This window comes from Oncorhynchus tshawytscha, linkage group LG06, assembly GCF_018296145.1.
Source record: "Oncorhynchus tshawytscha isolate Ot180627B linkage group LG06, Otsh_v2.0, whole genome shotgun sequence".
Taxonomy (NCBI): Eukaryota; Metazoa; Chordata; class Actinopteri; order Salmoniformes; family Salmonidae; genus Oncorhynchus; species Oncorhynchus tshawytscha.
The window spans coordinates 17,025,628-17,052,226 of NC_056434.1; the positions used below are offsets into that span (position 1 = coordinate 17,025,628).

The window sequence follows — 26,599 nt, forward strand, 5'->3', positions numbered from 1 at the left end:
TCACAACACTGAAGTGTAAGATGTTAACTGATTGTTGTACTCTGATGTCCTTGGGTAGGTGGAGGGAGTCTGGAAGGGCATCTAGGAATCTTTGGGTTGTCCAAGAATTTGATGATCCTCGGTTGGAGTCTGAGCAGATTTGTTGCAATTGCAAACATAATAAAATGGTGGTCCGATAGTCTGGGATTATGAGGAAACACATTAAGACCCACAACATTTATTCCACTGGACAAAACTAGGTCCAGAGTATGACTGTGGCAGTGAGTAGGTCTGGAGACATTTTGGACAAAACTCACTGAATCGATGATGGCTCCGAAAGCCTTTTGGAGTGGGTCTGTGGACTTTTCCATGTGAATATTAAAGTCACCAAAGATTAGAATATTATCTGCCATGACTACAAGGTCCGATAGGAATTCAGGGAACTCAGTGAGGAATGCTGTATTTGGACCAGGAGGCCTGTAAACAGTAGCTATAAAAAGTGATTGAGTAGGCTGCATAGATTTCATGACTAGAAGCTCAAAAGACTAATATGTCAGGGTTTTTTGGTAAATAGAACATTTCAATCGTAAATGTTAGCAACACCTCCGCCTTTGCGGGATGCGCGGTGGATATGGTCACTAGTGTAACCAGGAGGTGTGAGGCCTCATTTAACACAGTAAATTCATCAGGCTTAAGCCATGTTTCAGGCCAATCACATCAAGATTATGATCAGTGATTAGTTAATTGACTATAACTGCCTTGGAAGTGAGGGATCTAACATTAAGTAGCCCTATGTTGAGATTTAAGGTATCACAATCTCTTTCAATAATGGCAGGAATGGAGGAGGTCTTTATTCCAGTGAGATTGTTAAGGCAAACACCACCATGTTTAGTTTTGCCCAACCTAGATCGAGGCATAGACACAGTCTCAATGGGGATAGCTGAGCTGACTACATTGACTGTGCTAGTGGCAGACTCCTCTATGCTGGCAGGCTGGCTAACAGCCTGCTGCCTGGCCTGCACCCTATTTCATTGTGGAGCTAGAGGAGTTAGAGCCCTGTCTGTGTTCGTAGATAAGATGAGAGCGCCCTTCAAGCTAGGATGGAGTCCGTCACTCCTCAACAGGCCAGGGTTGGTCTTGTTTGTGGGTGAGTCCCAGAAAGTCCCAATTATCTACAAATTCTATATTTTGGGAGGGGCAGAAAATAGTTTTCAACCAGCGATAGGCCTTGTGTTGATAATTTAGTCACTTGCTTATTTTGCCCGGGACCATGCACAGCTTGTTTTTTTGCTTTTTACAAGCCATTTTGTATCTGCAGTCTTTTGGCAGGACTGAAAAGTATTCACAGCTATGCAGTTGTCCTAGAATAATGCCCTGGATTAATGACTGGGTTCATTACAGCACTCTGTATAGTTTTGAGGCATTGCATTAGTACTATATCTTAGTGTGTCCCTAAGACAATGAAACATCACAGAGATGTGTCGCTGTTGTCTCACCCTCCTCATCTCTTCCTGTATTGTGTTGTTCTCTTCCTCCAGTGGGGGGACATCCTGCCCTACAGCAACCCGGCTGTGGTGTTCTTCTTCCTGACGGCCTTCGCTACGGCCACCATCATGCAGTGTTTCCTCATCAGCACCTTCTTCTCCCGGGCCAACCTGGCAGCCGCCTGCGGAGGCCTCATCTACTTCGCCCTCTACCTGCCCTATGTGCTGTGTGTGGCCTGGAGAGACCACCTCACCACCACACATCGTGTCCTAGCAGTGAGTCTTTATAATGCACATTCTCACCACCACACACCGTGTCCTAGCAGTGAGTCTTTATAATGCACATTCTCACCACCACACACCGTGTCCTAGCAGTGAGTCTTTATAATACACATTCTCACCACCACACACCGTGTCCTAGCAGTGAGTCTTTATAATACACATTCTCACCACCACACACCGTGTCCTAGCAGTGAGTCTTTATAATACACATTTTCACCACCACACACCGTGTTCTAGCAGTGAGTCATCATGTTACACATTCTCTTTGTTGTGTTTTGTTAAGGTTTGCGTGAGTCGTTTTTTGTTTATGGAAGAATGATTATGGTACTGTATTAAACCCATTACTTGCTGCTGATAAGTCACTCTTTTGAATGAGGTTTGGAATCTCAATGGTATCACCTGTATAAATATATGAAATGAACCCATCCAATCTGGTAGTACTACAGTATCCATTGAGATTCTCATCTCTCCCAACAGAGCCTGTTTTCTCCTGTGGCCTTTGGCTTTGGCTGTGAGTATTTCTCCCAGTACGAGGAACAAGGAGTGGGCATCCAGTGGTTCAACCTGCACTCCAGCCCCATGGAGGGAGACACCTACAATTTCACCACTTCCATAATCATGTTGCATATTGATGCATGTATCTACGCTCTGGCCACCTGGTACATTGAAGCTGTTTTCCCAGGTAAGGTACATTAAAGCTGTTTTGCCAGGTATGGTACGTTGAAACTGTTTTCCCAGGTAAGGAAATTAATGGTTTAAGTTATTTTTATCTAACTGCTCTATGGTTTCATGCCATTTGGTATAGAAGTGCATATTAAAATGCAGTAAAACTGCAAAACTATGACTAAACACATATTGTTGGGATCTTTTGTCCAGGTGAATATGGGGTCCCTAGGCCATGGAACTTCGTGTTCAGTTTGAACTATTGGGGAGGAATTCCTCTAGAGGCCGGCATGCCCATCCCTCCGGCTCCCAGAGGACAGGGAGGAGGTAAGAAAACACACACACACTACATATGATGTAAAAAAACGGACACCGTTTTATGGTCCTGAGGTTCCCTCTCTGTACCCGTCTCAGATCGCATCGAAGCCGACCCCTCTCACCTCATACTCGGTGTGGCCATCCGCAACCTGGTCAAAATCTACAAACAAGGTGCCAAGCTGGCGGTCAACCACCTCAATCTCAAGTTCTATGAAGGGCAGATCACCTCTTTCCTTGGGCACAACGGTGCTGGCAAAACAACCACCATGTAAGGGCTGTGCTTTAAGAACCATTGAATCAATATAGAATGCTTTAAAATGAAGTACAACAGCCAACACCACCATGTAAACCTGCACCTACATTAGACACATAGAAATTAATGTGGTGCTTGTACAGTAGGTGTTTTGTATTGCTTATGAATGTGGTACATACTGTCGCCCTAATCGAGGGCCATTGTACTGCTTATGTATTGCTTATGAATGTTCTATGGACCTCTAATTTAGGGTTATCATGCTAAAATACACAGTTCATTTCCATTGACAGGTCTAATCTAGGGCCCTTGTACTTGTGGTGCTTATGTAGGTGTTATGAGTTGCTTATGAATGTGCTTTGAAGCTCTAATGTAGGGTTCTAACTTATAATCGGTGATGTAGTAGTTAAAGAATAAATGGGTAAACTCTGCCGTTCGTGGTGAGTAATTTCTATACTTTCGATGCATTTTTCAGCAAAAGGTGTGTAAAGTGTTGTTTACATGTGTTTACCCTCCACTGTTTATAATGCATAATACGCAGTTCATTTCCATTGACAGGTCTATCCTAACGGGTTTGTTTCCCCCCACGGCTGGGACTGTGTACATTAAGGGCATGGACATCCGCACTGACATGGACATCATCAGGAAGACCTTGGGAGTGTGTCCTCAGCACAATGTCCTTTTTGACATGTAAGCCCCTGCTACAGGTAGCCTTGTGGTTAGAGCGTTGGGCCTGTAACCGAAAGGTTGCTGGATCGAATCCCCGAGTTGACAAGTTAAAAATCTGTCGTTCTGCCCCTGAGCAAAGTTAACCCACTGTTCCCCGGGCGCTGAAGATGTGGATGTCGATTAAGACAGCCCCCTGCACCTCTCTGATTCAGAGGGGTTGTGTTAAATGTGGATGACACATTTCAGTTGGCATTCAGTTGTACAACTGACTAGTTATCCCCTTTTTGGTAATATTTCTACTCTATATCTCATGAATACATGTCATTAAGTAATTTATCCTATTTCATTATATTGTAGTGTATACCATGTTGACTCCATTTATCTGTGGTGCTTGTTTTCGATCTTCCAACATTAATGAATTCATTGGTAATGTTAAAGCTGCATTATGTGATTTATAGATCTGTCATTCTCATTGAAAGAAAGTCTAAGAATCAGTAGATATGTTCTATGTGTGCTATTTCTATGCTTCCCGTTCTTACGTTTAGTATTTGCGTCTTTGCTTTTAGTTTTGTACACCAGCTGAAAATACAATAATTTTGGTTATTGAAAATATATTTCAGAGGTTTAGATGGTCCAGTGATTGTTTTGTCACATAAATTGAAATTAGGGCGGACTATTCGAATTTTAGAAATCAGGAAATGACGGAGCAATTTCTGCATATTGAACATTTATTTAACTGATATAACAGTGACAAAGATGAATAATCACTAGAGGCAATCAAGATATTGAAAGGCCCCATTCACTTAATCTCTTGCCCCTCAGGCTCCAGCTTAAAACATTTACCCACTGTACATGTGAAAGAGTTCGATGTTACTTAATCAGCCCTCTGACTTTAACCTTGTTATTCTTGTATAGTCTGACCGTAGAGGAGCATGTGTGGTTCTATGGTCGTCTGAAGGGCCTATCAGGCGATGAGGTGAGGAAGGAGTTGGATACTCTCCTGGAGGATGTGGGCCTGCTGCACAAACGCCACGAACAGACCAGGAACCTGTCTGGTATGGCTCCCTCCCTCTACTACTCAACATCCATTACAAATATGGCCTTCAGCTGTATACTTTACAATATAATATATCCTTCAACAGCCACTACATATACACTGCTCAAAAAAATAAAGGGAACACTTAAACAACACAATGTAACTCCAAGTCATTCACACTTCTGTGAAATCAAAATGTCCACTTAGGAAGCAACACTGACAATAAATTTCACATACTGTTGTGCAAATGGAATAGACATTAGGTGGAAATTATAGGCAATTAGCAAGACACCCCCAATAAAGGAGTGGTTCTGCAGGTGGTGACCACAGACCACTTCTCAGTTCCTATGCTTCCTGGCTGATGTTTTGGTCACTTTTGAATGCTGGCGGTGCTTTCACTCTAGTGGTAGCATGAGATGGAGTCTACAACCCACACGAGTGGCTCAGGTAGTGCAGCTCATCCAGGATGACACATCAATGCGAGCTGTGGCAAGAAGGTTTGCTGTGTCTGTCCGCGTAGTGTCCAGAGCATGGAGGCGCTACCAGGAGACAGGCCAGTACATCAGGAGACGTGGAGGAGGCCGTAGGAGGGCCTCCGCCTTTGTGCAAGGAGGAGCACTGCCAGAGCCCTGCAAAATGACCTCCAGCAGGCCACAAATGTGCATGTCTGCTCAAACGGTCAGAAACAGACTCCATGAGGGTGGTATGAGGGCCCGACGTCCACAGGTGGGGGTTGTGCTTACAGCCCAACACCGTGCAGGACGTTTGGCATTTGCCAGAGAACACCAAGATTGGCAAATTCGCCCTGGCGCCCTGTGCTCTTCACAGATGAAAGCAGGTTCACACTGAGCACATGTGACAGACGTGACAGAGTCTGGAGACGCCGTGGAGAACGTTCTGCTGCCTGCAACATCCTCCAGCATGACCGGTTTGGCGGTGGGTCAGTCATGGTGTGGGGTGGCATTTATTTGGGGGGCCGCACAGCCCTCCATGTGCTCGCCAGAGGTAGCCTGACTACCATTAGGTACCGAGATGAGATCCTCAGACCCCTTGTGAGACCATATGCTGGTGCGGTTGGCCCTGGGTTCCTCCTAATGCTAGACCTCATGTGGCTGGAGTGTGTCAGCAGTACCTGCAAGAGGAAGGCATTGATGCTATGGGCTGGCCCGCCCGTTCCCCAGACCTGAATCCAATTGAGCACATCTGGGACATCATGTCTCGCTCCATCCACCAACGCCACGTTGCACCACAGACTGTCCAGGAGTTGGCGGATGCTTTAGTCCAGGTCTGGGAGGAGATCCCTCAGGAGACCATCCGCCACCTCATCAGGAGCATGCCCAGGCGTTGTAGGGAGGTCATACAGGCACATGGAGGCCACACACACACTACTGAGCCTAATTTTGACTTGTTTTAAGGACATTACATCAAAGTTGGATCAGCCTTTAGTATGGTTTTCCACTTTAATTTTGAGTGTGACTCCAAATCCAGACCTCCATGGGTTGATAAATTTGATTTCCATGGATAATTTTTGTGATTTGGTTGTCAGCACATTCAATTATGTAAAGAAGTAGTATTTAATAAGAATATTTAATTCATTCAGATCTAGGATTTGTTATTTTAGTGTTCCCTTTATTTTTTTGAGCAGTGTATAATACCATACTCTCTCTCTCTGTCTCTTTCTCGCTCGCCCTCTGTCTCTGCCTCTACTCTCAGGTGGTATGCAGAGGAAGCTGTCGGTGGCCATAGCATTTGTGGGGGGTTCGAAGGTGGTGGTCCTGGATGAGCCCACAGCTGGGGTGGACCCCTACTCCCGTCGAGGCATTTGGGACCTGCTGCTCAAGTACCGCAAAGGTTAGCCCTGAACTGTGTCAAGGGTTGCAACATTTTCCGTGAACTTTGCCAAAATTCCCAGGATTTCCAGAAATCCCTGGTCTAACTTGGTGGCGGAGTTTATCATTTCATGTCAATTCAGGTGAAATATAATTCAATTGAATACGGTTTTATCTACTAGATCGCTCTCTTTTTCTCCTTTTCCTTCTCTCTCCATCAGATCGCACCATCATCCTCTCCACCCACTACATGGATGAGGCTGACCTTCTCGGAGACCGCATAGCCATCATCTCCCAAGGGAAGCTGTGCTGCTGCGGCTCCCCCCTCTTCCTCAAGGCCAAGCTGGGGACGGGCTACTACCTCACCGTCGTCAAGAAGGAGGGACTGGATACTCGAACCCCCAGTAGTGCCAGCGCTACCAAACTGCCCCCTGCCACAAAGGTGAGTGAGAGATTGTATACCCCTGCACATGAGATTTTCTCAGGAATACGTTGTGCTTATTCACAAAGCGTCTCAGAATAGGATTTCTGATCTAGGAACAGGTCCCCCTGTCCTCATAATTAAGATCTAAAAGACCAAACTAATTCTACATCAGCACTCTAACGCTGAGACACTTTGTGAATATGAGCCCTGAAGACCATTTTACCAATGCATCTTAATAGTCAAAAGTGGCTCACCTTTACTAATTTACTTCAGAGAGGAGATGAGGAGGTTATTGTAGACTATCGCAATAGGGCAATGTATACTGTGGGATGCTAAAGGTCATTACTTTTATCACTGAACTATGACCCCTTTGCTGATTGGCTCTCCCTCTGTATTTCAGGACAGTGACTCCTCCATGAGTGACGACACAGGTCTGGGTAGTGATGTTAGTGGCTCAGGTAGGGTCTCCAACCCAAAGTCACTAAGTGACATCCTGCTAGCTGTGTGTTGACAGCTCGCCATTATTGCAGACACCTGAAAAAAAAAAACATTTGCTTGGCTGTTCTGTTCGTCCATAGCTAACCCAATGATGAGCCTCTACCCCCCCCACCTACAGACTGATCTGAGGGTATCAGATAGGTCTACACAAGTATCTAGTGTGGGGTTAGGGCATGTTTCCGGACAGTGAAGTTTCAAACCTCAGAATAATTATCATTCTCCCTCTCCCCCGCAGACCTGGCTGCCCTGTTGACCCTGGCGCAGCGTCACATCCCCGGGGCGCGGCTGGTGGAGGACGTGGGCCGTGAGGCGGTCATCAACCTGCCCCAGAAGTCGGCAGAGGACAGCAGTCTGGCCATCTTCCTCACAGAGGTTGACAGGAGGCAGGCTGATCTGGGCATCACTAGCTATGGCCTGTCTGACACCACCCTGGAGGAGGTGAGGAAAAGAGACGCGCATACACATATGCAGTGCATTCGGAAAGTATTCAGACCCCTTGACTTTTTCCACATTTTGTTACATTACAGCCTTACTCTAAAATCGATTAAATAGTTTTGTCCCCTTATTAATCTACACACAATACCCCATAATGACAAGCATATAAATCTTTAAAAAATATATATATAAAAAAACTGAAATTTCACATCAACATAAGTATTCAGACCCTTTACTCAGTACTTTGTTGAAGCTACTTTGGCAGTTATTACAGCCTTGAGTCTTCTTGAGTCGTTACAAGTTTGGCACACCTATATTTGGGGAATTTCTCTAATTATTCTCTGTAGATCCTCTCAAGCTCTGTCAGGTTGGATGGGGAGTGTTGCTGCACTGGTATTTTCAGGTCTCTCCAGAGATGTTAGATCAGGTTCAAGTCCGGGCTTTGGCTGGGCCACTCAAGGACATTCAGAGACTTGTCCCGAAGCCTTTCCTACGTTGTCTTGGCTGTGTGCTTAGGGTCCTTGTCCTGTTGGAAGGTGAACATTCGCCCCAGTCTGAGGTCCTGAGCGCTCTGGAACAGGTTTTCATCAAGGATCTCTCTGTACTTTCCTCCATTCATCTTACCTCGATCCTGAATAGTCTCCCAGTCCCTGCTGCTGAAAAACATCACCCCAGCATGATGCTGCCAACGCCATTCGTTCAGGCCAAAGAGTTCAATCTTGCTTTCATCAGACCAGAGAATCTTGTTTCTCATGGTTTGAGAGTCCTTTAGGTACCTTTTACTGAGGAGGTGCTTCCGTATGGCCATTCTACTATAAAGACCTGATTGGTGGCATACTGCAGAGATGGTTGTCCTTCTGGAAGGTTCTCCCATCTCCACAGAAGAACTCTAGAGCTCTTGTCAGAGTGACCATCGTGTTCTTGGTCACCTCCCTGACCAAGGCACTCCTCCCCCGTTTGCTCAATTTGGCCGGGCGGCCAGCTCTAGGAAGAGCCTTGGTGGTTCAAAACTTCTTCCATTTAAGAATGATGGAGGCCACTGTGTTCTTGGGGACCTTAAAATGTCTGCAGCTTTGTTGGCACCTTCCCCAGATCTGTGCCTCGACACAATCCTGTCTTGGAGCTCTACGCTTGGCTTGTTTTTGCTCAGACATGCACTGTCAACTGTGGGACCTTATATAGACAGGTGTTTAGGCCTTTCCAAATCCAATCAATTGATTTGAATACATGTGGACTCCAATCAAGTTGTAGAAACATCTCAAGGATGATCAATTGAAACAGGATGCACCTGAGCTCAATTTCGAGTCTCATAGTGAAGGGTCTGTATACTTATGTAAATAAGGTATTTATGTTTTTAATTTTAATACATTTGCAAAAATGTATTGTGTGTAGATTGCTGGGTAAAATTTAATTTAATCCATTTTAGAATAAGGCTGTAACAGAATTAAAAAGTCAATACTTTCCAAATGCACTGTATATACACACACCACACACACACACACTACAAAAGGCACAGCTGGGGGGCTGGACCGGAGCCCATGCTGGCCAAGAGGCCATGAGGTCAGCATGCTTGCTCGTAATGGGCTACTCTCTCTCACATTCTAACACACTCTCTCTCTCTCGCACACACACACACGCATTAGCACACAGATAACCCACACACATTGGCATACACACAGTCTCTCTCACACACATTTAGGGCTTAAAGAGGCTTTGCGTCAGAAGTTGCTCTAAGCACTATATTACGTAGACACTAGCGTGTAACAGGCCAAAGTTACATGAAGCTCATCCTAAATATAGTCATGACTGCACTAAACTGACCTGTATTTACAAGCTGTCCATTGAACCTCTTGTGGACAGTTAAAACTCAGCTTTAACTAGATTAAGCAGGGTTTACCCGGAATAGTATATTTGCGGAGTTACTGTCACGGTAATGTGCTTAGGCTGCCAGCTTACCACGATTACCAGAAAAGATTCCGTTTGATAAGTTAGTAGGTTGGCTCCAAGTAGATTCTTTCTCTCCCCAGAGTTTTGCATTTTTGTGTTAGAGTTTTGAGTTCTCTATTAGTTATTATAAACTGTGACCCCTGAATGATGATTGGCTGACAGCCGTGGTGTATCAGACTGTATACCACAGGTATGACAAAACATTTATTTTTACTGCTCTAATTACATTGGTCACCAGTTTATAATACTAATAAGGCACCTCAAATCAAATGTATTTATATAGCCCTTCGTACATCAGCTAATACCTCAAAGTGCTGTACAGAAACCCAGCCTAAAACCCCAAACAGCAAGCAATGCAGGTGTTGAAGCACGTTGGCTAGGAAAAACTCCCTAGAAAGGCCAAAACCTAGGAAGAAACCTAGAGAGGAACCAGGCTATGAGGGGTGGCCAGTCCTCTTCTGGCTGTGCCAGGTGGAGATTATAACAGAACATGGCCAAGATGTTCAAATGTTCATAAATGACCAGTATGGTCAAATAATAGGTCTGGGACAGGTAGCACGTCCGGTGAACAATTCCGGATTCCATAGCCACAGGTAGCACGTCCGGTGAACAATTCCGGATTCCATAGCCGCAGGCAGAACAGTTGAAACTGGAGCAGCAGCACGACCAGGTGGACTGGGGACAGCAAGGAGTCATCATGCCAGGTAGTCCTGGGATATGGTCCTACCCCAACCTCTGGGTTTGTGGTATATGGCCAAAAAACGTTACGTCGTTCATAAGGACAGCCCTTAGCCGTAATATATTGGCCATATACCACACCCCCTTGGGCCCTATTGCTTAATTGAAACATTACATTTATCTAATTGATTCCAACACACAAGGCAGAAGATGTTTAACAATGTCATCTGTTCCTGTAGATCTTTCTGAGAGTGGCTGAGGAGACAGGGGTGGACGTGGACCCAGAGGACAGCCCAGGACAAGCTGACACACCCCATGGGCAGGGTCAAGGACAGGGCTTGTCTGGAGAGCCATCTGAGGATCCAGGTAAACACAAGGGAAAACATAATCACACACACATAGAAACACGCCTAGAAACAGTCTTCCTGTGTTGTTATTTAACATGGTCTGTCCTCCTTTCTGACTCTTTCTTTGCACTGCTGCCAGGAAGAAAACGGCTTCGGAAGCAAGGTACCTACAGTACTGGGCCTTTAACTTCCTTTTTTCAGAAGCTCAGCTCTCTACCCCTAACACTAACTGCAGCAGTTGGAATAAGAGTCGTTTGGCTCAATGAACAATGTGTTTCTTTCTCTACTCCATGCTTGGGCCTTTCCTGCACACAGAGCCCCAGGAGACGGACCTGCTGAGTGGGGATGGCCATGGCGGTGTCCCTCTGACTGGTTGGGGTTTGACGTGGCAGCAGCTCCGTGCTCTCTTCATCAAGAGGTGGCTGTATGCCCTCCGCAGTCGCAGGGGCTTCTTCGCTCAGGTGCAGACTCATAAACATGACTTTATTCTCAATCAATTGTCCTTATCAAATAAAAGGTCCGATATGAACTAAAATACAAGCATGTGATACAATGAAGAGAGACCAATGACAGGCTATTGTGACACCATGTCCTTGTGTTTCAGATCGTGCTGCCTGCTGTGTTTGTGTTGATCGCTCTCCTTTTCAGCCTCATCGTCCCTCCGTTCGGAAAGTACCCCTCGCTCCAGCTACAGCCCTGGATGTACGGGGAACAGTACACCTTCTTCAGGTAAAGACCTACATCTATTGATTTCAAGTACAGATGTAGGATCTTAATGTGAGCCAGTTTTCTACAGCAGGAAAATAATCCTGCAGCAACAGGAAATGTGAATTATTATGTGGATTATAATTAATGGACATGTAATACATTTTTCGTAAGGGAAAATCAAGTCTGAAAATGACAAACTACAGAAGCCTTTTTTTTCTTAAAAAAAAAAGTGACCCCCTTTTCTCCCGAATTTCGTGGTATCCAATTACTATCTTGTCTCATCGCTACAACTCCCGTACTGGCTCGGTAGAGACGAAGGTTGAAAGCCATGCGTCCTTCGAAACACAACCCAACCAACCCGCGCTGCTTCTTTACACAGCGCGCATCCAACCCGGAAGCCAGCCGCACCAATGTGTCGGAGGAAACACCGTGCACCTGGCTACCTGGTTAGCGTGCAATGCGCCAGGCCCGCCACATGAGTCGCTAGTGCGCGAAGAGACAAGGATATCCCTACCGACCAAACCCTCCCTAACCCGGACGACTAGGCCAATTGTGCGTCACCCCATGGACCTCCCGGTCGCGGCCGGCTGCGACAGAGCCTGGGCTCGAACCCAGAGTCTCTGGTGGCACAGCTAGCACTGCGATGCAGTGCCCTAGACTACTGCGCCACCCAGGAGGCCACAGAAGCCTTTTTTAACCTCAAATATACTACAAGTTTTAGTTCTCCTGCAACAAGGTGATCAGATTAAGATCCTACATCTGTAGTCTTGAATGGCAATTATCAGATTAACATTCTAATAAATGTTTGGACTGGAGCTTCAAGGAGTCAGTTGTTCCCATGTTGCCAGATTCTGCTTTGTCTTCCTATTTTTCTTTGTTTGTATTGAACCTTATCTGTGGTGTCCTCTTTCCAGCAACGATGCCCCTGGGGATCCTGCCATTCAGAATCTGCTGGATGCCCTTCTGGACCGGCCTGGATTTGGAACCAAGTGCATGGAAAACAGCACGTAAGGCCTTCTCCTCGGTTTTCTCCTCTACTAAAGCAACACGTACTGTAGAAACACAACACTGTGTTACCTGGCTAGTCCAGCTGCAACCACAAAGGAAAGCGGACACCTACCTATGTGTTATTATTTTAAAGTGTAAACCATTATCTTCATTACCAACAAGGTTTTTTCTGTTGTCTCAATGTATTCTCAGTTTGTTTGCGTGTACAGGTGTGTTTTTATGAGAGAGGGTTCATTCTATTATGGACCTGTCATTCACCAGTTTCCCCACATTACTTGTGACTTAGTGCTATTGACTTTTCTCAAGGACACTTCTGGAGGGACAGTGCATATTAGCATGAACGTAAGAGATTTAAGTTGGGCCTATGTTTCCTCAATTGGGTGTCGTGGCATATTTTGCATGTTCACGCTAGGATGTGTCCCCTGCAGGGATCCTCAGTGTTTGCAGGAGGAGGAAGGCATTTTCATGAGGCCCCAGATTCTCTACTCCACCTGGCAGCTCTTCAACAGGGGCAACTGGACTGCAGACAAGCCATCTCCTGACTGTGAGTGCAGCTCTGAGGAGGTCCGCAGGATGCTACCAGACTGCCCTGAAGGAGCCGGAGGCATCCCCCCTCCACAGGTCAATACCGCATAATAACTACTTTTACTTTATTCTTCTTTATAGTTAAACATTGCATTATATATGCTGTTACTTTGTTCTCAGTGGTTAAACATTGCATAAATAATGGTACTGTAACTAATCTCCTATGACAGACTTTCAGTAAAATATGAGAATTTGTTCTCAATGACTTAGCTACCTGCCTAAATATATATCCAATACCTAAATGTCCACATACTGTTGTGTGTACTGGAACTTGTTTCTCTGTTCCACAGGTCCAGAGATTGACAGGGGATATCCTGCAGAATATGACCGGCCGCAATATCTCGGACTACCTGGTCAAGACTTACCCTCAGATAATGAAGAAAAGGTCCCTTACACCACTCGCTTGATTATTATCTTTGTTGGAAAGTATTACTGTGATTAAATCTGTGTTTTTCCACCTTACAAATTCATTTCTTCTTACACTCTTACGGTTTCAGCCTAACTTCAGCCACTAAGAAGTGGATCAATGAATTTAGGTAAGTGGAGTGGGATACTTACTCACCATGTAAAATCATAGACATCACTTGTCTACAGCCCTAATCTCGGTTAACCCAGAACTAAAATCTTGCATAATTTGGTCAGATGCTGTCCAAGAGAGATTACTAATACATTACAGTCCATCTACTCTGATGTAAATGTGATGTCTGTTTCTGTTATAGATATGGGGGCTTCTCTCTGGGGGGCAGAGGTACTCAGGCTGTCCCACAGGCCTACCAAATGGAGGACTCAGTCATGTCTATACGGTCACGTTACAAAGTGGCACAGGTAGGAGTTGAAATCTTTTACACCCTCAATGTCAGGTTTCCTCTTAGTTTCTTTGTTGTCTTTATTTAATGTCTGGTTCTCTCTTTCTCACAGAATAGCTCATTGGATCAGCTCCTGGGTCGCCTACCAGAGTTTCTGGGTGGACTGAATAGTCAGAACAATGTTAAGGTGAGAGGTCAAAGGATGAGTGTGTGTGAGCACCTGTGGGTGTGTGTATGCATGTGCATCTGTGTGTTTTGTTTCACCGTTACCTAAGCTCTACCTCACCCCTGTTAGGTGTGGTATAACAACAAAGGTTGGCACGCCATGGCATCGTTTGTCAATGTCATGAACAATGGCCTGCTCCGTGCCAGCCTGCCCCCAGGGCCAGAGCGAATGAAGTATGGCATAACCGCCTACAACCACCCTCTCAACCTCACCAAGGAACAGCTCACTGAAATTGCCATGTAAGCTCTCTGTCTCTCTTTCTCTCTAGTTTCCTATTCAATTCACACCAATAAGTCTCCTTGTTGATTAAGCCTAAGCTTAGTGTGTCGGAGTGAATCAAATCCCTCTTTTTGGAATTGCTTGTTGTAAGCACTATTAGACAATAATTGTACTGTACAGAGCAGGTTGAGTACTGTTAGTATGAAAATGTGATAGGTAGGAAAACATGATACCACACTGGCCTTAAAAGTGACTAATAATTTCTGTCAACAAAATACAGAATAAATTGTGCTTACCATACTCATTGCCTCTCTGTTTTCAGGATGACCACCTCAGTAGATGTTCTGGTGTCCATCTGTGTGATCTTCTCCATGTCCTTTGTGCCGGCCAGCTTTGTGCTGTTTCTCATCGAGGAGAGGGTCAGCAAAGCCAAGCACCTTCAGTTTGTCAGCGGAGTCCGGCCCATTCTCTACTGGCTGGCTAACTTCACCTGGGACATGGTTAGTCTCCTACCATCCTGATAGGCTTAACTGATACCTGTTTTGTTAGCACTAATATAAAATGTACACTCCAGAGCCTTATTCACTAGTTACCTTGGGTTTTGGCTCAAATATCAACTTTATATCAAATCATATCAAATACAATTTTATTGGTTGTGTACACATTTTGCAGATGTTATCGCCGGTGTAGCCAAATGCTTGTGTTTCTAGCTCCAACAGTGCACTAATACCTAACCATAGAAAACAATACATGCAAGATAAATAATTTATGAATAATATAACTGATAAAAAAGAGACAAAAGGGGAATGAATGTAGGCATGTATTGTCTATGTTTCAGAAGCCTGATAATGTTGACAGTAAAACGTCACCTTTCAAACCTTGTGCCTCTATCATTCAGTGGCATGTACTGTAACTCCAGGGCACAATTTTAAAAAAGTTAGCGATCTGGATTTCGCCTATCGGATTAGATTAAATGCATAGAAATAGAATGGCCGAATCATTGACTTGACTTGTTCTATTCATTATATTTCTATGCATTTAACCATATCCGATATGTGAAATCCCTGATAGATAACTTTTGAAAAACTGGACCCAGGGGATAAGTCTCATCTCTATTGAATTGTACTTAACTGGCCTTCTACTTTCTTCCAGCTGAACTATACAGTCCCGGCCACTATGGTGGTCCTCATCTTCATTTGTTTCCAGCAACAGTCCTATGTGTCTGAAACCAACCTCCCTGCTCTGGTCCTGTTACTCTTGCTTTATGGGTAAGGGCCATGGACACGGGTGGCTTTGTTATCATTGCACTCATAACTAATGATGTTGTATGTGCACTTTATTACATTCAGTAATAAACAATTATAAAAATTCAAAATGATCTTTTCAAACATCACTACAACAGTATGTTTGCTTGAGTGGTCATATCATTGTTTACTTTATTTCAATAGCTGAGGTCTTCTTTAAAGAATGTCACAGAGTTGTTCTTAGCAAAGTTCAGGGTGCATTGCGAAACAAATTCCTTCTTACTGATTAGAATTTCTCTATCCTCCATTTCAGCTGGTCTATCACTCCTCTCATGTATCCAGCCTCCTTCCTGTTCAGTGTCCCCAGCACTGCTTATGTTGTCCTCACCTCAATCAACCTCTTCATCGGCATCAACGGCAGCATAGCCACCTTTGTCTTGGAGCTGTTCGTAGATCAGGTGGGTCATGCACTTGACTATGATATTATATCAGGGCTACTGATTAGTCTCAGGGCTCTGCTGATATTTAGATTTACAACCAACACTTGGTCAGCTGAGGGTGTCTGGTTACATGGTACAACAGTGTACTACTTTAAATGTTGTTTTTTCAACTTGCTTGCACCACTACAATTGCAAAATGTTTGCCAGTGTTACTAGAAGCAAACATGGCTGCAGATTAACAAATCAGATTTGAATGTTCTTTTACTATGGTATTCAGACATTAACTCGTCTGTCTGCTTTTCAGCACTTGAACGATATCAACAAGATCCTAAAGAAAGTCTTCCTGATCTTCCCCCACTTCTGTCTGGGTCGAGGCCTCATCGACATGGCTAAGAACCAGGCTATGTTGGATGCTTTCCAGAGACTGGGTATAATATTTTTTTATTTTATTGTGACCAACTTTTTATTTAGTTTAGTATTTTTTCCAAGAGGGAGGGGCTACAGGTACAAAAAACAGTCCGCATTCTCCATTTCTTCGTAAAATGTTTCCTTGGTGTTAAATAGTCTGTGAACAAACTTAAAATGTATAAATTGATGGTTCGGAATAAGGGATGCCAAGGTCATATTTTTCCATATTCTGTTCCAGTTACAGAGTTGTTCAGATTCAATTAGATCTGTGGACCATAATTTTTTAATGGCTGTCTCATAATATGAGCGTTCCAAAAGTAGTTTATATATTATAGAGATCAGTCCTTTCAGAATAATTTATTTATAAATCACATCATTGGATGGTTCAGTAGTTGGGTTTTCCCAGGGACTCCGTAGGCCATCATAGCTGGAAATACCATTTAAAGTTTGGTACGGATAGTTCTCCTACGTCCTTCCCTTTTTCCAAGATTGTTTAACCTGTTATGGCTGGAATCCCGATACCTGGATCGATGTGAAAATAGAGGGCGCCAAAATTCAAACCACAGAAATCTCATAATTACAATTCCTAAAACATACATGTGTTTTATATCATTTTAAATCTATATTCATTGTTAATTCCACCAAAGTGTCCGATTTCAAATAGGCTTTTCAGCGAAAGCACTACAAACGATTGTTAGGTCTCCACCAAACCACAATAAGCACAGCCATTTTCCAGCAAAATATAACCTTCACAAAAACCAGAAATAAAGATATAATTAATCACTAACCTTGAATTAACTTCATCAGATGACACTCATAGGACTTCATGTTCCACAATACATGCATGTTTTGTTTGATAAAGTTCATATTTATATAAAAATAATCTGACTTTACAATGGTGCGTTAGATTCACCAGTTCCAAAAACATCAAGTGATTTTGCATAGCCACATCATTCAACAGAAATACTCATCATAAATGTAGATGATAATATAGTGGAATATACACATGGAATTGTAGATATACCTCTCCTTAATGCAACCGCTGTGTCAGATTTCAAAAATACTTTACAGAAAAAAAAATGCATGCAATAATCTGAGACGGAGCTCAATTTAAAAACACCACAGCCGCAAAGATGGCGTCAACATAAACAAGAAATTACATGATAAATATTCCCTTACCTTTGATGATCTACATCAGAAAGCACTCCAGGAATCCCAGGTCCACAATAAATGTTTGTTTTGTTCGAAAATGTCCGTTATTTATGTCCAAATACCTTCTTTTGTTAGAGCGTTTGGTATACATATCCAAACGCTAATTCTGGTCAGCGTTATATCGGACAAAAACTTCAAAAAGTGATATTACCGGCCGAAGAAACATTTCAAACTAAGTACAGAATCAATCATTAGGATGTTTTTAATATATAGCTTCAATAAAGTTCCAACCGGAGTATTCCTTCTCGTCTTCGTGAGCCATGGAACGCAAGTGGGTACCATGAGGAAAAAGCGCAATCACAAAATGGCTGCTTGATGGACAGCTGATATATTCTGCGCTCATTCACTCCCACAACAACATAGAAGCCTCATTATAATTTCTATTGATGGTTGACATCTAGTGGAACCCCTAGGCAGTGCAACATCATTCATATCTCAAGGGGATTTCATTGGGGACTCTGGTGAATACATGCAAGCTCAGATTTCTGACTTCCTGTTTTGATTTCAACTCAGGATTTTGCCTGCCAATATGAGTTATGTTATACTCAGACATCATTCAAACAGTTTTAGAAACTTCAGTGTTTTCTATCCAATACTAATAATAATATGCAAATATTAGCAACTATGACTGAGGAGCAGGCCGTTTGATATGGGCACCTTTTCATCCAAGCTACTCAATACTGCCCCTGCAGCCATAAAAAGTTAACTTTCCATATACAGTGCCTTCGGAAAGTATTCAGACCCCTTGACTTTTTCCACATTTTGTTACAGTATCAATCAAATTCGTCAGCTGATGTCTCAAAGTGCTGTACAGAAACCCAGCCTAAAACCCCAAACAGCAAGAAATGCAGGTGTAGAAGCACGGTGGCTAGGAAAAACTCCTTAGAAAGGCCAGAATCTAGGAAGAAACCTAGAGAGGAACCAGGCTATGAGGGGTGGTCAGTCCTCTTCTGGCTGTGCCGGGTGGAGATTATAACAGAACATGGCCAAGATGTTCATAAATGACCAGCAGGGTCAAATAATAATAATCACAGTGGTTGTCGAGGGTGCAACAGGTCAGCACATCAGGAGTAAATGTCAGTTGGCTTTTCATACCCAATAATTCAGAGTATCTCTACCGCTCCTGCTGTCTGTAGAGAATTGAAAACAGCTGAGACAGGTAGCACATCCGGTGAACAGGTTAGGGTTCCATAGTCTCAGGCAGAGCAGTTGAAACTGGAGTAGCACCACGGCACATCCTTATTCTAAAATTGATTAAATAAAAAAATACCCCATAATGACAAAGCGAAAAGGTTTTTAGAAATGTTTGCAAATGTATTAAAAACAGATGCCTTATTTACATAAGGATTCAGACCCTTTGCTATGAGTCTCGAAATTAAGCTCAGGTGCATCCTTTTTCCATTGATCATCCTTGAGATGTTTCAACAAATTAATTGGAGTCCACCTGTGGTAAATTCAATTGCTTGGACATGATTTGGAAAGGCACACACATGTCTATATAAGGTACCACAGTTGACAGTACATGTCAGAGCAAAAACAAAGCCATGAGATCGAAGGAATTTTCCATAGAGCTCCAAGGCAACATTCTGTCGAGGCACAGATCTGGGGAAGTGTACCAAAAAATGTCTGCAGCATTGAATGTCCCCTAGAACACAGTGGCCTCCATTCTTCAATGGAAGAAGTTTGGAACCACCAAGACTCTTCTTGGAGCTAGCCACCAGGCCAAACTGAGCAATCGGGGGAGAAGGGCTTTGGTCAGGGAGGTGACCAAAAACCTGATGGTCACTCTGACAGAGCTCCTCTGTGGAGATGGTATAACCTTCCAGAATGACAACTATCTCTGCAGCCCTCCACCAATCAGGTCTTTATAGTAGAGTGGCCAGACAGAAGCCACTCCTAAAGACTTGAGAAAGAAGATTCTCTGGTCTGATGAAACCTGTGAGAAGGGTGAAACCTAATGAGAAGGGTGTGCTTGAAATGATGCACATAACTCTGCAATGTTGGGTTGTATTGGAGAGAGTCTGTCTTAAATCATTTTCCACACACAGTCTGTGGCTGTATTTAGTTGTCATGTTAGTGAGGGCCGAGAATCTACTCTCACATAGGTACGTGGTTGCAAATGGCATCAGTGTCTTAACAGAGCGATTTGCCAAGGCAGGATACTCTGAGCGCAGCCCAATCCAGAAAGTTTGCAGTGGCTTCTGATTAAATTCAGTTTTCACAGAACCGCTTGTTGCCATTTCGACGAGGCTCTCTTGTTCAGATATCAGTAAGTGGACTGGAGGCAGGGCATGAATGGGATAACGAATCCAGTTGTTTGTCATCTGTTTCGGGAAAGTACCTGAGTAATTGCGCACCCAACTCACTCAGGTGCTTCGCTATATCACATTTGACATTGTCCGTAAGCTTGAGTTCATTTGCACACAAAAAAATCCAACAATGATGGAAATACCTGCGTGTTGTCCTTGTTAATGCAGACAGAGAAAAGCTCCAACATCTTAATCATAGCCTCAATTTTGACCCACACATTGAATATAATTGCGGAGAGGCCCTGTAATCCTAGATTCAGATCATTCAGGCAAGAAAAAACATCCCCAGATAGGCCAGTCATGTGAGAAACTCGTCATCATGCAAGCAGTCAGACAAGTGAAATTTATGGTCAGTAAAGAACTTTTAGCTCATCTCTCAATTCAAAAACACGTGTCAATATTTTGACCCTTGATAACCAGCGTATTCTGTATGTGTAAAAGCTTTACATGGTCGCTGCCCATATCATTGCATAGTGCAGAAAATACACAAGAGTTCAGGGGCTTTGCTTTAACAAAGTTGTCCAAAACGTATTTCAAGCTGTCAGGCATTCCCTTGGCAGCAAGAACCTCTCGGTGGATGCTGCAGTGTACCCAAGTGGCATCAGGAGCAACTGCTTGCACGCGCGTTACCAGTCCACTATGTCTCCCTGTCATGGTTTGTCAGAGTTTACTAGGACTGGTGGGTTGGAGTCAGGCGCAGAGGGTTCGGTAAATCGTCATTTATTCTCCAGCACAAAATGGTCACGCCAAAATACAGGGCGCATAAAACATACCAGCCCAAACACAGGACCAAACAGTCCGGCGAAAACAAACCCGAAAACACATCCACAACCAACAGAGTAACAATCCCGCACAAACCTAGGCGGACCTAACAGGCTTAAATAGACATAAAACAAGAAATGAAACAGGTGCAACCAATAAGACTAAACGGAATGAAAAAGGGATCGGTGGCGGCTAGTAGACCGACGACGACCGCCGAGTGCCGCCCGAACAGGAAGAGGAGCCACCTTCGGTGGGAGTCGTGACAGTACCCCCCGCAGCGTGCCTCCACCGGCCTTGAGGGCGACGAGGCGCAGGGTGATCCGGGTGGAGGTGGTGGATGTCCCTCAGTAATAAAGGGTCCAAAATGTCCCCCACTGGTACCCAGCACCTCTCCTCCGGACCGTACCCCTACCAGTCCACGAGGTACTGTAGGCCCCTCGAGAATCGCACGTACTGTGTACGCCGGGGACCCCTCGATGTCCAGAGGGGGCGGAGGGACCTCCTGCAGGGGACCAGCCACCACCGGCCTGAGGAAAGACCCATGAAACGAGGGGTTAATGCGATAGTAAGGAGGAAGCTGTAACCTATAACACACCTCGTTTATCCTCCTCAGGACTTTAAATGGCCCCACACATTGCGACACCAGCTTCCGGTAGGGCAGGCGGAGAGGCAGGTTTCAGGTCGAGAGCCTAGTCCCAGTCCTAGGGCATGGTCCTAGGGCTCAGGTCCTGCGAAAGAGAGAAAGAAAGAGAATTAGAGAGAGCATACTTTAATTCACACAGGACACCGGATAAGACAGGAGAAGTACTCCAGATATAACAAACTGACCCTAGCCCCCCGACACACAAACTACTGCAGCATAAATACTGGAGGCTGAGACAGGAGGGGTCCGGAGACACTGTGGCCCCATCCGATGATACCCCCGGACAGGGCCAAACAGGAAGAATATAACCCCACCCACTTTGCCAAAGCACAGCCCCCACACCACTAGAGGGATATCTTCAACCACCAACTTACCATCCTGAGACAAGGCCGAGTATAGCCCACAAAGATCTCCGCCACGGCACAACCCAAGGGGGGCGCCAACCCAGACAGGAAGATCACATCAGTGACTCAACCCACTCAAGTGACGCACCCCTCCCAGGGACGGCATGAAAGAGCACCAGTAAGCCAGTGACTCAGCCCCTGTAATAGGGTTAGAGGCAGAGAATCCTTGTGGAAAGAGGGGAACCGGCCAGGCAGAGACAGCAAGGTCGGTTCGTTGCTCCAGAGCCTTTCCGTTCACCTTCACACTCCTGGGCCAGACTACACTCAATAATATGACCCACTGAAGAGATGAGTCTTCAATAAAGACTTAAAGGTTGAGACCGAGTTTGCGTCTCTCACATGGGTAGGCAGACCATTCCATACAAATGGAGCTCTATAGGAGAAAGCCCTGCCTACAGCTGTTTGCTTAGAAATTCTAGGGACAATTAGGAGGCCTGCGTCTTGTGACCGTCGCGTACGTGTAGGTATGTACGGCAGGACCAAATCAGAGAGATAGGTAGGAGCAAGCCCATGTATTGCTTTTGAAGGATTAACACTTTTTTGGTTACTACATGATTCCATATATGTTATTTCATAGTTTTGATGTCTTCACTATTATTCTACACTTGTAGAAAATAGTAAAAATAAAGAAAAACCCTGGTATGAGTAGGTACCTTTTGACAGGTACTGTATAGAGATAGTTTAGTGCCAGAAATAAGGGGTTAAATGCATGTAAAATAAAAACATGTTTCCTGATCTTACTAACATCTCTCAGATATAAAACCGACACTTCAGAACAAACTTCCTTTAGATATTTGGGGAGGAGTATCTATCGTTCCTTGTAGTGAATCTGTAATTCAATGACTTTGTATGGGCTAATAGTAAATTGAAGGCCAAATTACAATTTTCATTAAAAAAAATGTTTCATTGATCTTTTTTTTAATACCTGAAGGGGTCTTAAAATTCTAAATCATATAGCTAAATGATCTGTGTATGACCTTCTTAAAACTTCCATATAGTTTAGTAAAATGTGGCTTTCTCTGTTGAGAGAAGAAGAGTTCTTAATGATAATACTCTTGTCTAAATTGTCAACATCAAATCAGTGCCAACGACATCATCTGGTTTGAAGTGAATTCATTGTTTCCATGTGGGTACCCATGTCCACAGGCGCAAAGCAGACCCTGGACCCCCTGGAATGGGACTTTGTGGGGAAGAACTTGTTTGCCATGGCTGTGGAGGGTGTCGTGTTCTTTCTCTTCACAATACTGCTACAGTACAAGTTCTTTGTCAACTGCAGGTAGGTACTGTGACCTCTGCTGCTGGTATTTCAGTTGGTAAAATGGAATCTCATTCATAGATCCCTTTTCAAATACTGTGCTTGTCAAATGCATCTTTCCTCATTTTTTGCTCAAAATTATTACTGATCACAATGTGATTAGCTATATTGAGTGAGCCACTCCGACACAATGCAAAAGCACTTTAAGACCTAGTGAAAAAAGCGACAAACACATTACTATAGTATTGCTATCATTATAGGTGAAATCTTTACAGTGAAACCCATGCCACCTCTTCTCCATAGTGTCAGATCAGTGAAATCATAAAAATGTTATTGGCTCAGTACTTCTCAGGTCATCTTACTCATAAGTCTATTCTTCCAGGCCCTGCTCTGAGCCTGAGTTGCCTCCTCTTGGCCCGGAGGATGAGGACATCGCCAGGGAGAGAGAGAGAGTGAAGAGTGGGAAAGCCCAAGCTGATATACTCACCATGATGGACCTGAGTAAGGCAAGTAAAACAAACTTTGGACTTGTAGATTAAAAAGTTGGGTCATCTACTTTAGGTTTAAATGCATGGGATATAATCTCTAAGGGGTTTAGAGTGATTACCTTGTGTTTCTGCAGGTGTATAAAGCTGGCAAGAAGCCAGCAGTAGATCGTCTGTGTCTGGGTATTCCTCGTGGTGAGGTGAGAGAGCTGTGTTTCTGTCAGCCACAAATCTACTGTAGGCTCTATAGAGCACTTAGAGAGGGCATTGAGTAGCACACTATACATGTTTTAGATAGGTGTGACTGTGAGTGTTGTATTTTCTCTGCCTCTCCCTGTCAGTGCTTTGGCCTGCTGGGGGTAAATGGGGCTGGGAAGACCTCCACGTTTCGCATGCTGACTGGAGACACTGCGATCACCTATGGAGAAGCATTTCTCAGTCATCACAGGTAAGTAAGACCAGTTTGATTAAGCGGTCACCATTTACTCCATAGATATACCAAACATGTTTGCGCTTTCCTTCCTGCTATTTTAAGACATTATTCATATGCTTAGTAGCTGTGAAAAAGAAAGTAATAAATAGAATTTATCGTGCAAGAAATAAAATTACTTTCAATGACATAAGAGGGAGTGAAAGTGAGTCTAGAACTGCTGTTCTCACATTCATTGTATCCATAATGATAATTCCTACCGCACAAACCCTACATTATACCTGTACTATGTGATATGTAGTGTGCTGACGGAGATGGAGCGGGTCCACCAGCTGATGGGCTACTGCCCCCAGTTTGATGCCATCTGCGACCTGCTGACTGGCAGGGAGCACCTGGAGTTCTACGCTAGGCTCCGAGGGGTGCCAGAGGAGTCTGTGGCTAAGGTACTTAACACCCACGCACACAAAAACACACACAAACACCAACTACACACCAAGTGAATAGGGTAGCAATTCACCCATAGCATTTGTCTTAGAAAATGTCCTGACAAATGTAACTTGTGTCCCTCTAAGGTGGCTCAATGGGGAGTGAAGAAGCTGGGGCTGACCCAGTATGCAGAGCGAGAGGCCGGAGGCTACAGTGGAGGCAACAAACGCAAACTCTCCACTGCTATCTCCCTGATCGGAGCTCCCCCTGTTATATTCCTGGTAGGTATGAGAGAAAGGAGTGAGTGGATTTCTAAAATAACAGATGATTCTTTCCATTTCTCACATCGCCTCTAACCTACAGTTACGTCTGCACTCCTGTTTATAGGATGAGCCCACCACTGGCATGGACCCCAAGGCCAAGAGATTCCTGTGGAACTGCATCCTGAGCGTCATCAAGGAGGGAAGGGCCGTTGTTCTCACCTCCCACAGGTAAGTGGTGCTATTCATGCCAATAGTGCACCCTCCTAGGCCTCAAACTTGGTCTATTTAATTGACGTCTTAACACTTGTATGGTATGAACATTGGCTAACAATGGGGTGTTTTGCTGTATGTGTGTGTGAGCAGTATGGAGGAATGTGAAGCTCTCTGCACACGAATGGCCATCATGGTGAACGGAAGGTTCCAGTGTCTGGGCTCCGTTCAACATCTTAAGAACAGGTACAAGTTTACTGCTGATTTGACTGTCTTTATAAGGTATCTTAGTGTAACACACATGATCACTGTCAATGTATAGGTATGATTACACTTCAGATTGGCCTAAACTCAGTGATGCTGTCCTTTTTATAGGCCTTCACTCGCCAATATCATTATGATACATACCTAACCTGTTATACAATTTAACACACAATACAAATCTCCATACACATTTAATACAGTATCTAAACTGGCACTCTTTTAAGACTTTCAAATCCCTCACCTCTCCCTATTTCCACTTTGTCATCTTTTCCACAGGTTCGGGGACGGCTACACGATCGTCCTGCGCCTGTCAGGGACCAAGCCTCCCGAGGATCCGTGCACAGTGGACACCTACATCAAGGGCTCCTTCCCGGGCATCGAGCTAAAGGAGAGGCACCAGAACGTGCTGCAGTACCAGCTGCCCTCCCACTCCTGCTCCTTGGCTCGGGTCTTCGATGTGCTTTCCAACAACCACAAGGAGCTGGGCATCGCCGACTACTCAGTGTCGCAGACCACCCTGGACCAGGTAGAGGTCATTCAGGTGTCAGTCACATGGGATGGTTAAACTTTGAGGCTGGGGGATTTCCTTCATAGAATCAGTAGCAAAGACTCTAATGTGGGGAGGGAAGAAGTAGGTTATAAAATGTCAATTACACTGAAGAGGCTAGCAGTTGTTTGCCAAAATAAGGGAAACACTGACATAATGCATCTTAATAGCCCATTGGGCCACCACATGCCGCCAGAACAGCTTCAATGCTCCTTGGCATAGATTCTACAAGTGTCTGGAACTCTATTGGAGGGATGCAACACCATCTTTCCACGAGAAATTACATAATTTGGTGTTTAGTTGATGGTGGTGGAAAAAGCTGTCTCAGGCACCACTCTATAATCTCCCATAAATGTTCAATTGGGTTCAGATCTGGTGACTGAGAGACACACCCTTTAAACCCCCTATGTCCCTTTAAGATCCCTCTTTCAAAGTCACTGAGATCTCTTCTTCTAGCCATGGTCAGAGATGCTCATGTCTCCTCCCTAATAATGGGAGTCATTGTCCCAAAGGCGGGATGGCAGGTGACAAGTTCAGGTCCAAAATAATCCCATAGAAACTTATTTTGGACAGATTTATGAGAGATTAAAACCTCTCACTTCCTCTCTGCCATGGTAGCCAAAATAATGGACAACTGGGCATTTTTATACGTGACCCTAAGCATGATGGGATGTTAATTGCTTAATTAACTCAGGAACCACACCTGTGTGGAAGCACCTGCCTTCAATAAACTCTGTATCCCTTATTTACTCAAGTGTCTCCTTTATTGTGGTAGTTACCTGTACAACACTTCAAAATTCATTTTCTACTTATTCACTGTGAGGCACTTGAACAGGGCACTTCTTCCTCCCTCCAAGCACCTACTTCCATTTGCATCTCATCTTAAACCATGCCCGTGTTAACCCT

General features: G+C 44.3%; 1 protein-coding gene across 2 annotated transcripts in view; it reads left to right on the forward strand.

The window, feature by feature from the left end:
* abca7 (ATP-binding cassette, sub-family A (ABC1), member 7) overlaps nucleotides 1-26,599 on the forward strand; it is a 45,110-nt gene that overhangs the window by 17,162 nt on the left and 1,349 nt on the right. Inside the window, exons 16-49 of one of the 2 annotated variants that reach the window (XM_024423124.1) lie at nucleotides 1,518-1,739; nucleotides 2,223-2,427; nucleotides 2,622-2,735; nucleotides 2,823-2,994; nucleotides 3,535-3,666; nucleotides 4,561-4,700; nucleotides 6,395-6,532; nucleotides 6,732-6,952; nucleotides 7,335-7,392; nucleotides 7,668-7,870; nucleotides 10,732-10,858; nucleotides 10,979-11,002; nucleotides 11,155-11,300; nucleotides 11,444-11,568; nucleotides 12,462-12,554; nucleotides 12,984-13,176; nucleotides 13,431-13,525; nucleotides 13,638-13,676; nucleotides 13,860-13,965; nucleotides 14,059-14,133; nucleotides 14,242-14,411; nucleotides 14,714-14,891; nucleotides 15,544-15,659; nucleotides 15,949-16,093; nucleotides 16,380-16,503; nucleotides 22,960-23,089; nucleotides 23,451-23,574; nucleotides 23,691-23,753; nucleotides 23,895-24,001; nucleotides 24,285-24,426; nucleotides 24,556-24,690; nucleotides 24,797-24,900; nucleotides 25,036-25,128; nucleotides 25,423-25,672. In XM_024423124.1, the coding sequence (XP_024278892.1) occupies nucleotides 1,518-1,739; nucleotides 2,223-2,427; nucleotides 2,622-2,735; nucleotides 2,823-2,994; nucleotides 3,535-3,666; nucleotides 4,561-4,700; nucleotides 6,395-6,532; nucleotides 6,732-6,952; nucleotides 7,335-7,392; nucleotides 7,668-7,870; nucleotides 10,732-10,858; nucleotides 10,979-11,002; nucleotides 11,155-11,300; nucleotides 11,444-11,568; nucleotides 12,462-12,554; nucleotides 12,984-13,176; nucleotides 13,431-13,525; nucleotides 13,638-13,676; nucleotides 13,860-13,965; nucleotides 14,059-14,133; nucleotides 14,242-14,411; nucleotides 14,714-14,891; nucleotides 15,544-15,659; nucleotides 15,949-16,093; nucleotides 16,380-16,503; nucleotides 22,960-23,089; nucleotides 23,451-23,574; nucleotides 23,691-23,753; nucleotides 23,895-24,001; nucleotides 24,285-24,426; nucleotides 24,556-24,690; nucleotides 24,797-24,900; nucleotides 25,036-25,128; nucleotides 25,423-25,672 (4,509 nt within the window). The remainder of the gene's footprint in view (nucleotides 1-1,517; nucleotides 1,740-2,222; nucleotides 2,428-2,621; nucleotides 2,736-2,822; nucleotides 2,995-3,534; nucleotides 3,667-4,560; nucleotides 4,701-6,394; nucleotides 6,533-6,731; nucleotides 6,953-7,334; nucleotides 7,393-7,667; nucleotides 7,871-10,731; nucleotides 10,859-10,978; nucleotides 11,003-11,154; nucleotides 11,301-11,443; nucleotides 11,569-12,461; nucleotides 12,555-12,983; nucleotides 13,177-13,430; nucleotides 13,526-13,637; nucleotides 13,677-13,859; nucleotides 13,966-14,058; nucleotides 14,134-14,241; nucleotides 14,412-14,713; nucleotides 14,892-15,543; nucleotides 15,660-15,948; nucleotides 16,094-16,379; nucleotides 16,504-22,959; nucleotides 23,090-23,450; nucleotides 23,575-23,690; nucleotides 23,754-23,894; nucleotides 24,002-24,284; nucleotides 24,427-24,555; nucleotides 24,691-24,796; nucleotides 24,901-25,035; nucleotides 25,129-25,422; nucleotides 25,673-26,599) is intronic. The other variant, XM_024423126.1, reaches the window with a different exon arrangement.